The 12,697-nt window shown below is 38.0% G+C and overlaps 1 protein-coding gene across 1 annotated transcript; it reads left to right on the forward strand.

Annotated features, from left to right (window-relative positions):
* Positions 1–1,634: 1,634 nt before the first annotated feature.
* On the forward strand, positions 1,635–11,590 carry LEPROTL1 (leptin receptor overlapping transcript like 1). Its single transcript, XM_032214184.1, has 4 exons — positions 1,635–1,742; positions 5,472–5,547; positions 6,619–6,805; positions 8,886–11,590. Exons 1-4 carry the CDS (start codon positions 1,727–1,729, stop codon positions 9,000–9,002), a joined length of 396 nt encoding a protein of 131 aa, XP_032070075.1. The 5' UTR covers positions 1,635–1,726; the 3' UTR covers positions 9,003–11,590.
* The last annotated feature ends 1,107 nt before the right edge of the window (positions 11,591–12,697 follow it).

Genomic DNA, 12,697 nt, shown 5'->3' on the forward strand with positions numbered 1-12,697 from the left:
GACAATTGGTTATTAAAATGTTCAGTTTGGGGTATCCATGTAAGACAATTATTACTTGTGAGCTTCCTGAATGCATGTTTTGTGCAACACAGAATGGTAGTAGATGGGCTATAGAGTTCTTATATTACTTTTTTTCAAAGTTGCTCTCCTTTAGTCACAATGATTTTCAATATTTTACTATTTCAAATAGTATATTTACATAACATTGATAACAATTTCTCAAAACAAATCTTAATATTTTCTTAGCAGTTATTTCTGAACATACTCCACTTAATTTATTAAAATATGAAAATTATTTGTATATACTGAATCTGTAGAGATAACTCCCCAAATTTTATGCTTTGTAGACCAATTAGAATCAGTAAAGAAGTATAAGCAGTATTCTAAATAATTGCTGAATCTGGCAGTTTCTAGATAAAATAGATATGTGTGCTTGTACAATTAATCAGGCTTTCAGAACAGACCCCCCCAAAAAATAGGTTTGGAAGATTAACAGAAGTAATTATAAAAGTAATTCTGGTGTCATCTTGTGTCTGCAAACAAAGTAAGCTACCATAACTTCTATTTAACAATATCTGGCTGTTATCTTAATTGTGCTAATTCATTGTTTTGCAGTAAAAAAGTAGGAAAAAACCTTTAACCATTCAAGCCATTTATAAAATGACTGCAACTTTACAAGTGCATAAACATATAGCAAATCACTCTTACAGTCCAATAAGTAAATAAACTTTCCACAACTATTTTGGGATATTTTGTCCAACAACCTCAGGTCCTAAAAGATTTTAAAAAGACAGGAGTTGAAAAAAGCCAGACAAAAATGGAACAATATGTCTCTAGAGTCAAGATTCAGTAAAAATTTAAAGACCTAATTAACTTATAATTGAAATCAAAAGTTTTTAATGTTAACAAAGATGGAAAGAGAAGACAACCAGCAGTGGACGGACTCTACAGTGTCGATGAGTGATCCATTGGAAGCCTTGAAAGAACAAGTTAAGAGACAGATGTCGTGAACCAAATTTATGTGGTCATGAGTTGAAAACGACTTGATGGCACATAATCAATGGGTCTTTTTTTAGTTTTTTTTTTCTCCCCACGTTTTGTTTTAATTATGGTAAATTGGTTCTTGTTCCAAAGGTGCTTTTTCAAGAAACAACTGGACTTTCTAGTTTTTTTCTTTGAAGACGTTTCACTTCTCATCCAAGAAGCTTCTTCAGCTTTGACAGGATAGTGGGGAATGGACGGATTTATATTCCTTGCAAACAGTTGGTAATTTGCATCCTGCTTTGAGCTGAAGGACCTTTTTGGATGAGAAACGAAACGTCTTCAAAGAAAAAACCAGAAAGCCCAGTTGCCTTGTGGAAAAAGCATCTTTGGGACAACCATGACATAGATGGCTGAGACTCTCCATAGATAAATAGGTTCTTGTTGTTGTTATCACTCGCGACTTTTGTTGCCGAGTGGAGGCAGCAGCAACTAGACCGGTCCATTACTGTCCCAGGATTTTCTTCTGTTTCGGAAAAGAGGTCTTCCCTGAGGAAGGAAAACAGGATACAAACACGAAGCTTTGCCTTATGTTCCGAAGTTACGTCCGCCGTTTCGGAGGTCGCGATTCGTCGGAAGTATTGGCCGGGTCTCGAGCGCGCACTTCCGGGGCTTGTCTAGCCGCGTTCCTTCCCCTTGGTGTTGGTTGGGAGCGGCCTGGGCGAAGTAATACTGTAGCAGCACCATGGCCGGCATCAAAGGTAGCCTTGTTGGGGGTTGATTTCGGGGGAGGGCACGGGGAGGAGGGGAGCTACTTGGGGACCGGATCCCCCATCCAGATCAGGTCGTTGGTGGAGGGGAGGGACGTTGCCCCCACCCTGACGATGACGCACGCCGGCAATGTTGGGGGGGGGAACCTCGCTGCGTTTCCATGACAACGCAGCCTGCCCCGGTGCAATGGCTGCGCCGCTGAGGTTTGAAAGAGGGCCTGTGGAGAGCTCCTATTGTCTCCTTTTCTCTACCTCTGCCCGATCAGACACAGGGCTTGACTAGGCAACCGCTGCAGGGCAGCCTTGAAAAGCACAGTGAGAGAGAGGCCTGTGCTTTTCACTGGACTCAACTTTCAGGCTGTTAGGTCTAGAATGGCAGCTCTAGGTGGCTGTGTTGCAGATAAATATACGTGATTATTAGTCCTGGCGGTTTCCATAAAACTTCCGGCTGCAGAGATCTATGAGTGCCAGATAGCTGCATACAGGCAGGGTGTCAGCTGATGGACGGGAATTAGGACAGGAATGAAATCTTAGGCTCCACCAGACTTCACTAAATTCATGCTCTCCAACAATATTCGACTGCGGTCCCCGTTTTTCATCTGTCTGCATGTAGATGCTCATTCTTGCAGCATTCTTAAGATGAAATAGATTTTTAGTGGGATAAGCCTGGCAGGAAGAGAATATATAGTCTGATATAGTCCTGACACAGATCAATGCAATGCATATTACTATTTGTGAAATAGACTTAATACCAGTACTCGTATGGAGTTCTTCACTATTCAGAAATCTCTAATAATTCTAAATAAGTTCTGTATGTATATGTTGGAAATGCATATCTTTTTTATATCGGTTTGATAGAAACATCTATTTTGTATTAAACACAAGAGTAAAAAGATAGCACTACTGTACATTTAATGAGAGAGAGTGGGAGGGAGAGGGAGAGAGAGAGAGAGAGTGTGTGTGTGTGTGTGTGTGTGTGTATTTTGAACTTTTAGCTTTGTTTGATGTGTTTAAATCATTAACCATATCTATGAGGACCCATAGCAGTATTTGTGGGTATTTTATATTTCTATTTTCCATACATACATGGAAAAAGGCTGAAATATGTGTGCTACATAGCAATTTAGGGGAATATTACAAGGAGAATCATAAAAATAACAATGTGACAAGTTGAGATGCTATTTATCATAATAATAATAAAGTTTGGTTAGTATACATGGCAGAACCTGAAGATAGCAGAATAGAACAGAAAGAATTGGAGAAAATCACAAAATACTGAAACCTGCAAATTGAAATAAAATGACTGTGACAAAAGAAAGTGAAATGCCAATAGTAATAGTAATGAAATCCCAAAACAACCAGACCACCACTTGAACACATTCAACATTGACAAAATAACCATTGGTCAATTTGAAAGGGCAGCTTTACTTGGAACATCTTGAATCCTCTTATCATACCTTTAACATTATCAGACATCAACATTTGCATATCCCAGGCCCTTGTGAAGTACTTGATAGGTGGCTAAAAATGCCAAATACAGTCTAAATACCTGGCTGACTGTGCAACCAACCATAATAAAATATCCACTGGAAGCTGCCAGTTCTTCCACTGGTTTTGATCTTCATATGCATTGAGTTCTTCCCAAGAACCTAGAATGTTGTAATGTATTGGCATTCTATATGTGCAGTTCCAAGCAGCATGGCTTATTGTAATTGATAGATGGAAATTTTGTTAGTGCACAAATTTACCAAGTTCTGCCAAAGAGTTTTTGATATGGCATCCAGTCTATCAATAACTACTGGGACCACAAGGGCCAGGTTATGCCATAGTATTTCAATTTTCACATCCTGGTACTTTGTGATGTTCTCCAGTTCATTGTCTTCTGCTATCCCCTGGTATTGCCCCATCAATTATCCAAATGTTCCTCTTTTCATTAACAGTTATATTTGGTGTATTACGAGCCTATTATTATATATACACAACAACATGAAATCATAGCTGCCAATTTTTAGCTGGGCTTTCATATAATCATTATTATAGTTGGTTGCACAATCAGCCAGATGTTGAGGCTGGATCCTAGCTGCCAATTTTTTAGCAGGGCTTTCATATAATCATCACTATGATTGGTTGCACAGTCAGCCAGATGTTGAGGCTGGATTTGGCATTTTTATCCATTTTATTGAATCCTATTGAAGAATTTGGGAGAGGCAAATCTGTCTGTCTGTTTGATGCCATTAAAGGTATTGTTATTATGGTTTGTCACCCAGATGTTTAGACTGGATTTGGCATTTTTATTCATCTTTTAAGTCCTTCCCAATGACTTATAAGCATATATTGTTTATTATTATTTAAATACTAATAAGCTGCTTCACTCAATTATAAAGATTATTGATGAAAAATCATTTTACCACGCAATGTATTATGTCAGGTGTTTATTGTTCAAAGAGGAAATGGCTGTTTTGGCAAAAGAACCTGAGTCAGGAGTGACGTAATAGTACCAGGCAAAACTTGCTAGAGACTAGTTACAAAGCTGGTGGGAATTGGATGCTGCAAAGTGGGTGGAAACACATCAGACATTTGAATGAGCATACTTTGACAAAAAACATGAGAGCCAGTTTGGGCTAGTGATTTAGGCACCAGGCTAGAAATCAGGAAACCATGTGTTCTAGTTTTGCCTTACACATGAAAGCTGGTTGTGTGACTGAGCCAGTGACTCTCTCAGCCCAACCCAATTTATGAGTTGTTATGGGGAAAATAGGAAGTGGAAGGAGAAACATTAAAGTAAAACTGGTCATAAATATTTGATTATTGATCAGTAAGGTTACAGTTAATGTAACTAAAACATAATACAGTCCTTATCTCAGAGATTAGTCACATAAATGTTAGTGGCTCCAGGATCTTGCTTCCTCTATAAATTCATAAAGACAATTCAGTTTTTTCTCAATATACCTTGACCTCCTATCTTTATAACAGCAATACAAAGATGATTCAGGTATTTTCTATAAATTATTTTTAACATCAGTGAATAGTTTTTTGAATTTTCCTGTGTTCACGATACTTAATGTAGTATCAATTAATACACTATTAATGTCCTGGCTTTTCTCTTGAAAATCTGCAGCAATAATATAAATAACAGTAAAACCTGTGGCAACTTGGCAGAAAGAGACAAATAAGAAAAAATAGCCAGAAAAATCAGTTATCAATAGCAGTGCCATATTATTACAAAGCATAAACACGCATATATAAGCTCTTTTTTATTTTATGGAATCATTACATATAAGAATATAAATGTAATATGGAAAATACATAATATAATTTATAAACATATCTAAATGTGTGTGTAGATAGATAGATAGATAGATAGATAGATAGATAGATAGATAGATAGATAGTAGATGATAGATAGATAGATAGTAGATGATAGATAGATAGATAGATAGATGATAGATAGATAGATAGATAGATAGATAGATAGATAGATAGATAGATAGATAGGGGTATTTTACATTGAATGTTTCACTTTTCCTTCAAGTTTATTGGAGTTTTTATGGTAAAAATATAAGTGTTCTGTATTTTAATTATGCACAATAGTTGAACAAGAAGTAACTCTTTCAAAAAACAGAAACAAAATATTGATTTTTATTTTTCCTATATTTAGTGTTTATTGATGCAAAACCATACAGTTTTGTAACTGACAAGGGTTTACATCTGCCTTTACAGCTTTAATCAGCTTGTCTTTTGGAGGAGCTGTTGGACTAATGTTCCTGATGCTTGGTTGTGCCCTTCCAGATTACAGGTATCCTACAATATTTCCTTGTTTTTTCTTGCAGTTTATAAAATTAAATAAACAGAGAACACCTGTGCTGATTTCAGTAAAGGTCCAGCAGCCCTTTGATGCTGGGAGAGAGTAAAAGAAGGCAATTCTTCCAAGCTAAGAATAGCCATTTCAAACATTCTATGAAATTATAGTTATGTTTTGTTTATGTTGACTGCTTTTCAGCCTAAACTAAAGTAGTACCTTGGTACTCGTTAATTGACTCTGGGAGGCAACATGAATACCAAACAAATTTTTCTCATAAGGAATAATGTAGTGAATCAAAGGCAGCTGACACCAAAAGCTCTAGTTTGTGCATTGAGTACCAAACAAATGATGAATACCAGGACAAAATGTTCACATCAAAATGCATTGTATACCAGTAAGTTTCAAAGCAGTTGAGTATCAGGGTACCACTGTATCTTCCAGGTTGGCATGTAACAAACACATCTTTTCAAGACTTATAGTAAAAGTGACAATTGAATTTCAGTCTGTTTTATAATTTTCAGCCTGTTTTATAATTTTCAGCCTGATTTATAATGATATGCAAATGGAAATATTTGGAAGTGCAATATTTTATTCCTAGTACCTTTAATTAATCACTTTCTCCTGTTCTGATTGAGGGACACTTAAAGGACCATGTTCTGATTAGATTTCAGGCTAACACAATGTATTACACTTGCCTGCCAAAATCTGTCTGTTCAATTTCTTGTTTGTGCTATCTGCACATTACTACCTGGGGATTCTTCACCTATGGAGAAACTATTCCCAAAAGCTACTACAACTTGATTAGCAATATAGGTGGAGAGTCCTGTCACTAGCCATCTGTTACATACATCATGCTGAGTATTGTCTTTGTGTGGTATTTTCGGCTGTCATAAGAAAAAGTATTTTTAAAACTAGACAAAACAAGATAAGTTTCTCCACACACCCACATCCACACCCAATGGGAAAATAGATAAAATATTTACATGAGAGTAGTATGATTTTTGAAGCAAATATAAGTGAAAGAATATCTATAAAATAAAAACACGTCTTTTTATTTACTTTCAGCAAATATTGGCCACTGTTTGTTTTGTTCTTCTATACCCTATCTCCAATTCCATATTGCATAGCAAGAAGAGTTGCTGATGATACAGATGCTACAAGTAATGCTTGCAAGGAACTTGCCATATTTCTTACAACAGGCATTGTTGTTTCAGCATTTGGACTTCCAATTGTATTTGCCAGAGCAGAACTGGTTAGTAATTCCTTCTTTTTAGCAACCTTCCTTTAATGTTTGATACCTGCTTTCAGAATAAGACACAGGTCTGTAGAGATTCTCAGTCATCCAGGTCACAGTTGTCTCAAAGGTGTTTTCCCCCCCAAAAGGCAACTGGATTGTTTTTTCCTTGAGGGAGATGTTTTGTTTCTCATTCAAGATGCTTCATTGATCCAGAACTGATGAAGCTTCTTGGATGAGAAACGAAACATCTTTCTCAAGGACAAAACAGTCCAGCTGCCTTTTGGAAAAAAAAATACCTTTGAGACAAGATGCAGAAGCCTACAAAGCACAAGTTAGCAAGATTTTGTTAATATATGCAAACTGTCATTAAGCGTTGTGATGGGGGGAAAAAACCTTGAAAGTTCCCCAGATTAACATTTTATATATCCTTTGATACATAACATTCAGTCAGTGGATGTTGGGCACCACCTGGTAAAAATAGTTTGAGGGTATTGAAATTCAGAGGATACCAAGTTGTTTGCCTTCCCACTAGGCAACTAAGTCTAAGTGTTAACAAATACTGTAATTTAAACATTGCATTAACTTATCTGGATCCCTTTCAGTCTGGATTCAGGCCTGGCTTCAGCACGGAAACCGCTTTGGTCGCACTGACCGATGATCTCTGGAGAGCCAGGGATGGAGGTCATGCCTCCGTCCTAGTGCTTCTTGACCTCTCAGCGGCCTTTGATACCATCGACCATGGTATCCTTCTGCGACAGTTACGAGAGGTGGGGGTGGGAGGCACCGTCCTTCGGTGGTTCTCCTCCCTCTCAGACAGGTCGCAGTCGGTGTTGGTCGGGAGGCAGAGGTGGACCCCTAGGCCCCTGAAATAGGGGGTCCCACAGGGTTCGGTCCTGTCCCCCCCTCCTGTTTAACATCTACATGAAGCCGTTGGGTGAGATCATTCGGCGGCACGGGATAAAATACCATCAGTATGCGGACGATACCCAGTTGTATCTGTCTGCCCCGTGCCAACTCAGTGAAGCGGTTGACGTGATGTGCCAGTGCCTGGAGGCTGTCAAGGTCTGGATGGGGGTTAACAAGCTTGCGCTCAATCCAGACAAGACCGAGTGGCTGTTGTGTTTCCCTCCCAAAAATTTGGCTAGTATTCCATCACTCAGGCTGGGGGTGTGAAATTTTACGCCCCTCAGACAGGGTTCGCAATTTGGGAGTCCTCTTGGACCCACAGCTGACCTTAGAACATCATTTGTCGGCTGTGACCAGGGGGGCATTTGCCCAGGTTCGCCTGGTGCACCAGTTGCGTCCCTACCTGAACCGGGAGGCACTTGCAACAGTCACTCATGCCCTCGTGACCTCAAGACTGGACTACTGCAATGCGCTCTACATGGGGCAGCCCTTGAAGAGCATTCGGAGACTTCAGCTCGTCCAGAATGCAGCCGCACGAGTGATTGTGGGTGCACCTCGGTACACCCACGTTACACCTATCCTCCGCGAGCTGCACTGGTTACCGATTGGTCTCCGGATATGCTTCAAGGTGCTAGTCGTCACTTATAAAGCCCTTCATGGTATTGGACCTGTGTACTTGAGAGACCGCCTGCTGCCAATTACCTCCCAAAGACCCATTAGATCACACAGATTAGGCCTCCTCCGGGTTCCGTCTACTAGCCAATGTCATCTGGCTACTACCCGGGGGAGGGCCTTCTCTGTGGCAGCTCCGGCCCTTTGGAACAAGCTCCCCGCAGAGATTTGGACCCTCACCTCTCTCCAGGCCTTCCGAAAAGCCGTTAAAACCTGGCTGTGTCGGCAGGCCTGGGGTCGATGAGTTCCCTTCCCCTCTCGAATCGTGTAGCTGTTGGTTGTTTTAAATTCCCTGTACTTTTTGTTGTAGTTCTTGTGTTTCCCTTCCCCTCCTTTGGGTTTGTGCGCCGCTCTGAGTCCCGCCCGGAATAGGGCGGCATATAAATAAAATGAACCTTGAACTTTGAACCTTGAACTAGAACTACTTTGTGAAAGGATGTTTTCCCCATTCACAGAACAATTAATGTATGTTGGGGTTTTTTTGTGTATGTAAAACTTGCCTTTCCTTTTTCCACAGATTAAGTGGGGTGCCTGCGCACTTGTCCTCACAGGAAACATAGTCATATTTGCTACCATCCTAGGGTTTTTCTTGGTTTTTGGCAGCAATGATGATTTCAGTTGGCAACAGTGGTGAAAAGAGTTGGAGTGAGAACTATCAACATGTCATGTCATTCAGTGGCCATCCATACTCAAGAAAGAATGGGCAATAAAGTGAATGTACTGTTTTCACAGAGGGGACCTGGGGTAGGACACTCGGTAGCCACTTTTCTTCTCTTTTCACAAAGAACATTAACATTTTGCTTGATTTAAATTTTTTAACAGGTTGATGCTGTTTTATTTTAATACTTTATTTTGATGTGAGAACAGAATGCTTAAATGTGATGTTTAAAATGTATCTTTTTTAAAGAACATGATAGTGGTGTTTAAATATAAAGTCAAACTTTTCACCATTGATTATTTTAAAACTAATGTCTGGTTATGAAACCAAGAAAGAAAGAAAAAAACAAGAATGCCCCAATCCAGTCAAAAGTATGAAATTTTTGACTGGGTCATGGGCACAGGTTTGGAAGTAGCTGCCAAATTCAGCAAAGATTATGGTTATGCAGAGAACTGTGCATATGGCTTGTTGATTTTAATAAGAGAATTAAGCATGTGTTCAGTACTCTTAATTCTTTTCTGAAAATTAGTATGATTCTGGAATGCTGAAGTGTGCCCTTCAAGAGCAGTTATGGATTTTGTTGTGGGATTTTGGAAAAGAACTGAAAAGAAAAGCATTCATAGTAGCTGGCTGGTAGTTTTTTTTATTATGTATGCGTCTGAAAATGTTACATTTCCATTAATTCCATTTAAATGAGAGTGAGCGAACTTTTTATGATAATGGAGTATCTAAGTGTTCATTACTTTAAAAGTTTGTCCAATGTACACATATTTTGACAGTTTTTATTTTTGATTATCTGAAGGGGGGGGGAGATGGAATTTTAATTTTTCTTGAGGAATAGAAGACAGGACATTTAATGTTAATTTTTAAAGCCTTTTCTGAAAACTTTGTGTTTATGTATTGTATGATTCAACATTCTATATCAATTGTTTTTTACGTTTTACCAAAGGAAAGTGTAATGAAACTACTGAGTATAGTTATAACCAGGAGGAGGAAACCCTGCACCAGGCATGTGGAAATAAGTGGTCCTGCTCCTTTACTATTCACTTGTACTTATTACCACAAAGTATAAAAAGATAATTTCTGCTCCCCCGTTTTTTACTTTGTACATGGTATAAAAAGGTTTTTCAGATGTAGATAAACATTCCCACTGTAGATAAACATTTACCTGGAAGACTAATTACTGCATACATATACAGTCAGAGCTTGGTTGCATTGCAAATCTTTGACTCTGAACATTTTATAGTAATTCTGTTAATGTTTTAGTTTATGCACTAATGTATTAAATGTTAGATCAAAAGTGTAGTTCTGTTAAATATAACACATGTAATTTGCAATATTGAATATCTGTTCCATGCCACTTGGTTTTTTTTGTTTCTATTAACCATAAATTACCATGTTTGTAGATATAATTCTTTTATAGTCATGCTTTCCTGGTAACTCCTTAATAAGATACCCAAATGTCTCTGTCTATGCTTGCATGTTATCTTATGCAAACTAGGCAAGATTTGATATAGTCACTTAAACATAGTCCCATTTTAAAACAATGCTATTGACATAGTCCTCTCCATTATCAGCCAAGTCCAGAGTGCCTTGTCTCCTCTCTCCTTGGCTGCTCAGTAGATGTATATGTTTCACAGTGTGTCAGATCCATGGTATAAGAGACAGGTAAATGCATATAAAGGTACTGCGCAGAGGTGTCCATTACAAATAATGCTTGGGGCACTGCAATACTTGGCTTGAAGAGAAAGGAGGGACGAAGACAATTTACCGATCTCTTTCTACTGACAGAACTCCGACTGGTGAAGTAGAGTTGAATCATGGTCTACGTTTGCAGAGTTCATAAGATAAAGTGAATGTTATACAGACTGTAGTAGTTATCAGTGCGGCATTATATAAAAAAACAAGGATTCCTATGCCTCTCTTTTAAAACTGTATGATATAGATTTCAGATAGAGAATGAACTCTAAAGCCCGATAATTATTAGTTTTATCTGTACTGCATTGAATCTTCAGAAATATTTTTTCCTGAGAGTTAAAGACAGAAAATTGGCAAGTACAAGTGTACTTTGCAAAACCTGCAATTATTTACATCACAGTCCAACTTTTAAATCTCTGAACCATAGCAGTCTTAGAAACTATGTGCAACTTCTGTTGCATGATACTAAGATTGATGCAATCACGTCCCTGAAACTCCCTGCACTGCACTGATGGTGGACTAGGCTTAGCCATCATATAGACAGATGTGAACTCATTTTGTGATTCCCCCGCAATCCTGTATTGTATCAAGATGGGTTCTCATTTTTACTGTAATATTCTTGCTTTATGACGACAGGCTACTCTTAGAGAGTGCCTACTCTATTATATTTTATAGTAATGTTTGTCGTCTTAATATTTTTGGGCAGCATTGTGGCTACAGAGCCCATTAGACATACCGCTGCCTCCAATTATCAGGTGTTAAGATATTTGAGACATATGTCTTTTCCCATGTAATATGCACTGAGAAGCATTGCCATCCTACAGGCAGAAATTTTGATGAAAAAACAATAAACGATTTAAATATCAGATGGTTTTGGATTTTTAATGAGCATCCCTTAGCAATAAGTTTTTTTATAAGAAAAAACTGTTTCATTCTTTAGCAGAAAGGAAGTTGTAATAACTTGGCAATATATGTAGCTTTTGACATATTCTATGCATTTTATTACATGTACCGGTAAATATAATGCTACCTGCAATAATTCAAATTCTGCTAATTTTGGCTAATTAGTAAGATTTGAAATAGCATTTGTAAAGATCGTTAGCATTTTCTTTAAATTTAAATTAAAAAACAAACAAACCGAGAATACACTGAGGTGTTTTAAGTGGGAACTGATATACAAATGTTTTAAATTAATAAAGAAACAAAAAATTGCTGTAATAAGCCATTTAAACCTGAGGTAGGGGAGGGAAAGGGATGAAATACAACTTGATCTCTTATGTGAACCATGACCAATTACTTCTTTTGGCAAGAATATTTCTTAAAGCAGATAAAAATGGAGGGAAGAAAAAGTCAACATGCAACTGCCCTGGTAATTTTAATTTTACTATTTTTATATAATGTTTTTCCCTTGTTACAATAAATAAGGGGCTCTGCTGTGTGCCAGAGTATCATATTTCATTCAGAAGTGCAAATTGCTTCTGAAATTTTAAATTTCAATTTTAAAGTGGCGCAGTGGTTAGAGTGCAGTAGTGCAGTCTACTGCAGATCATCGTCTGCCAGCAGTTTGGCAGATCGAATCTCACCAGGCTCAAGGTTGACTCAGCCTTCCATCCTTCTGAGGTGGGTAAAATGAGGAGTTGGGGGGCAATATGCTAACTGTAAACAGCTCAGAGAGGGCTGCAAAGCACTGTGAAGTGGTATATAAGTCTAGGTGCTATTGCTCTTGAGATTGCATAGTATTCTTACGAAAAGTAAGTAGAAGCTTCCAATTTAGACATTACTGGATACATTCTTTTAAATTACAGATTAACCAAAACACCTTTTATAATAAGAAAGAGCTTCCAGTCTAAAGATGCTGGTATGTATCTCAAAATCTAGGTTTGGAAGGAATGGTTTTGACAGAATTTGTAGATTGGGTTACTTTGTAGTATAATAGTTTGGTACTAGATTTGGAAGGTAAAATTACAACAACT

Source organism: Thamnophis elegans, chromosome 3 (genome assembly GCF_009769535.1).
Source record: "Thamnophis elegans isolate rThaEle1 chromosome 3, rThaEle1.pri, whole genome shotgun sequence".
Taxonomy (NCBI): Eukaryota; Metazoa; Chordata; class Lepidosauria; order Squamata; family Colubridae; genus Thamnophis; species Thamnophis elegans.

Bases quoted from the DNA above. Each gene is read 5' to 3' on its own strand.
- LEPROTL1 (XM_032214184.1), top strand. The intron at 5,548-6,618 runs GTATCCTACAAT...ATTTACTTTCAG, and splicing joins TGTGCCCTTCCAGATTACAG to CAAATATTGGCCACTGTTTG. The intron at 6,806-8,885 runs GTTAGTAATTCC...CTTTTTCCACAG, and splicing joins TATTTGCCAGAGCAGAACTG to ATTAAGTGGGGTGCCTGCGC.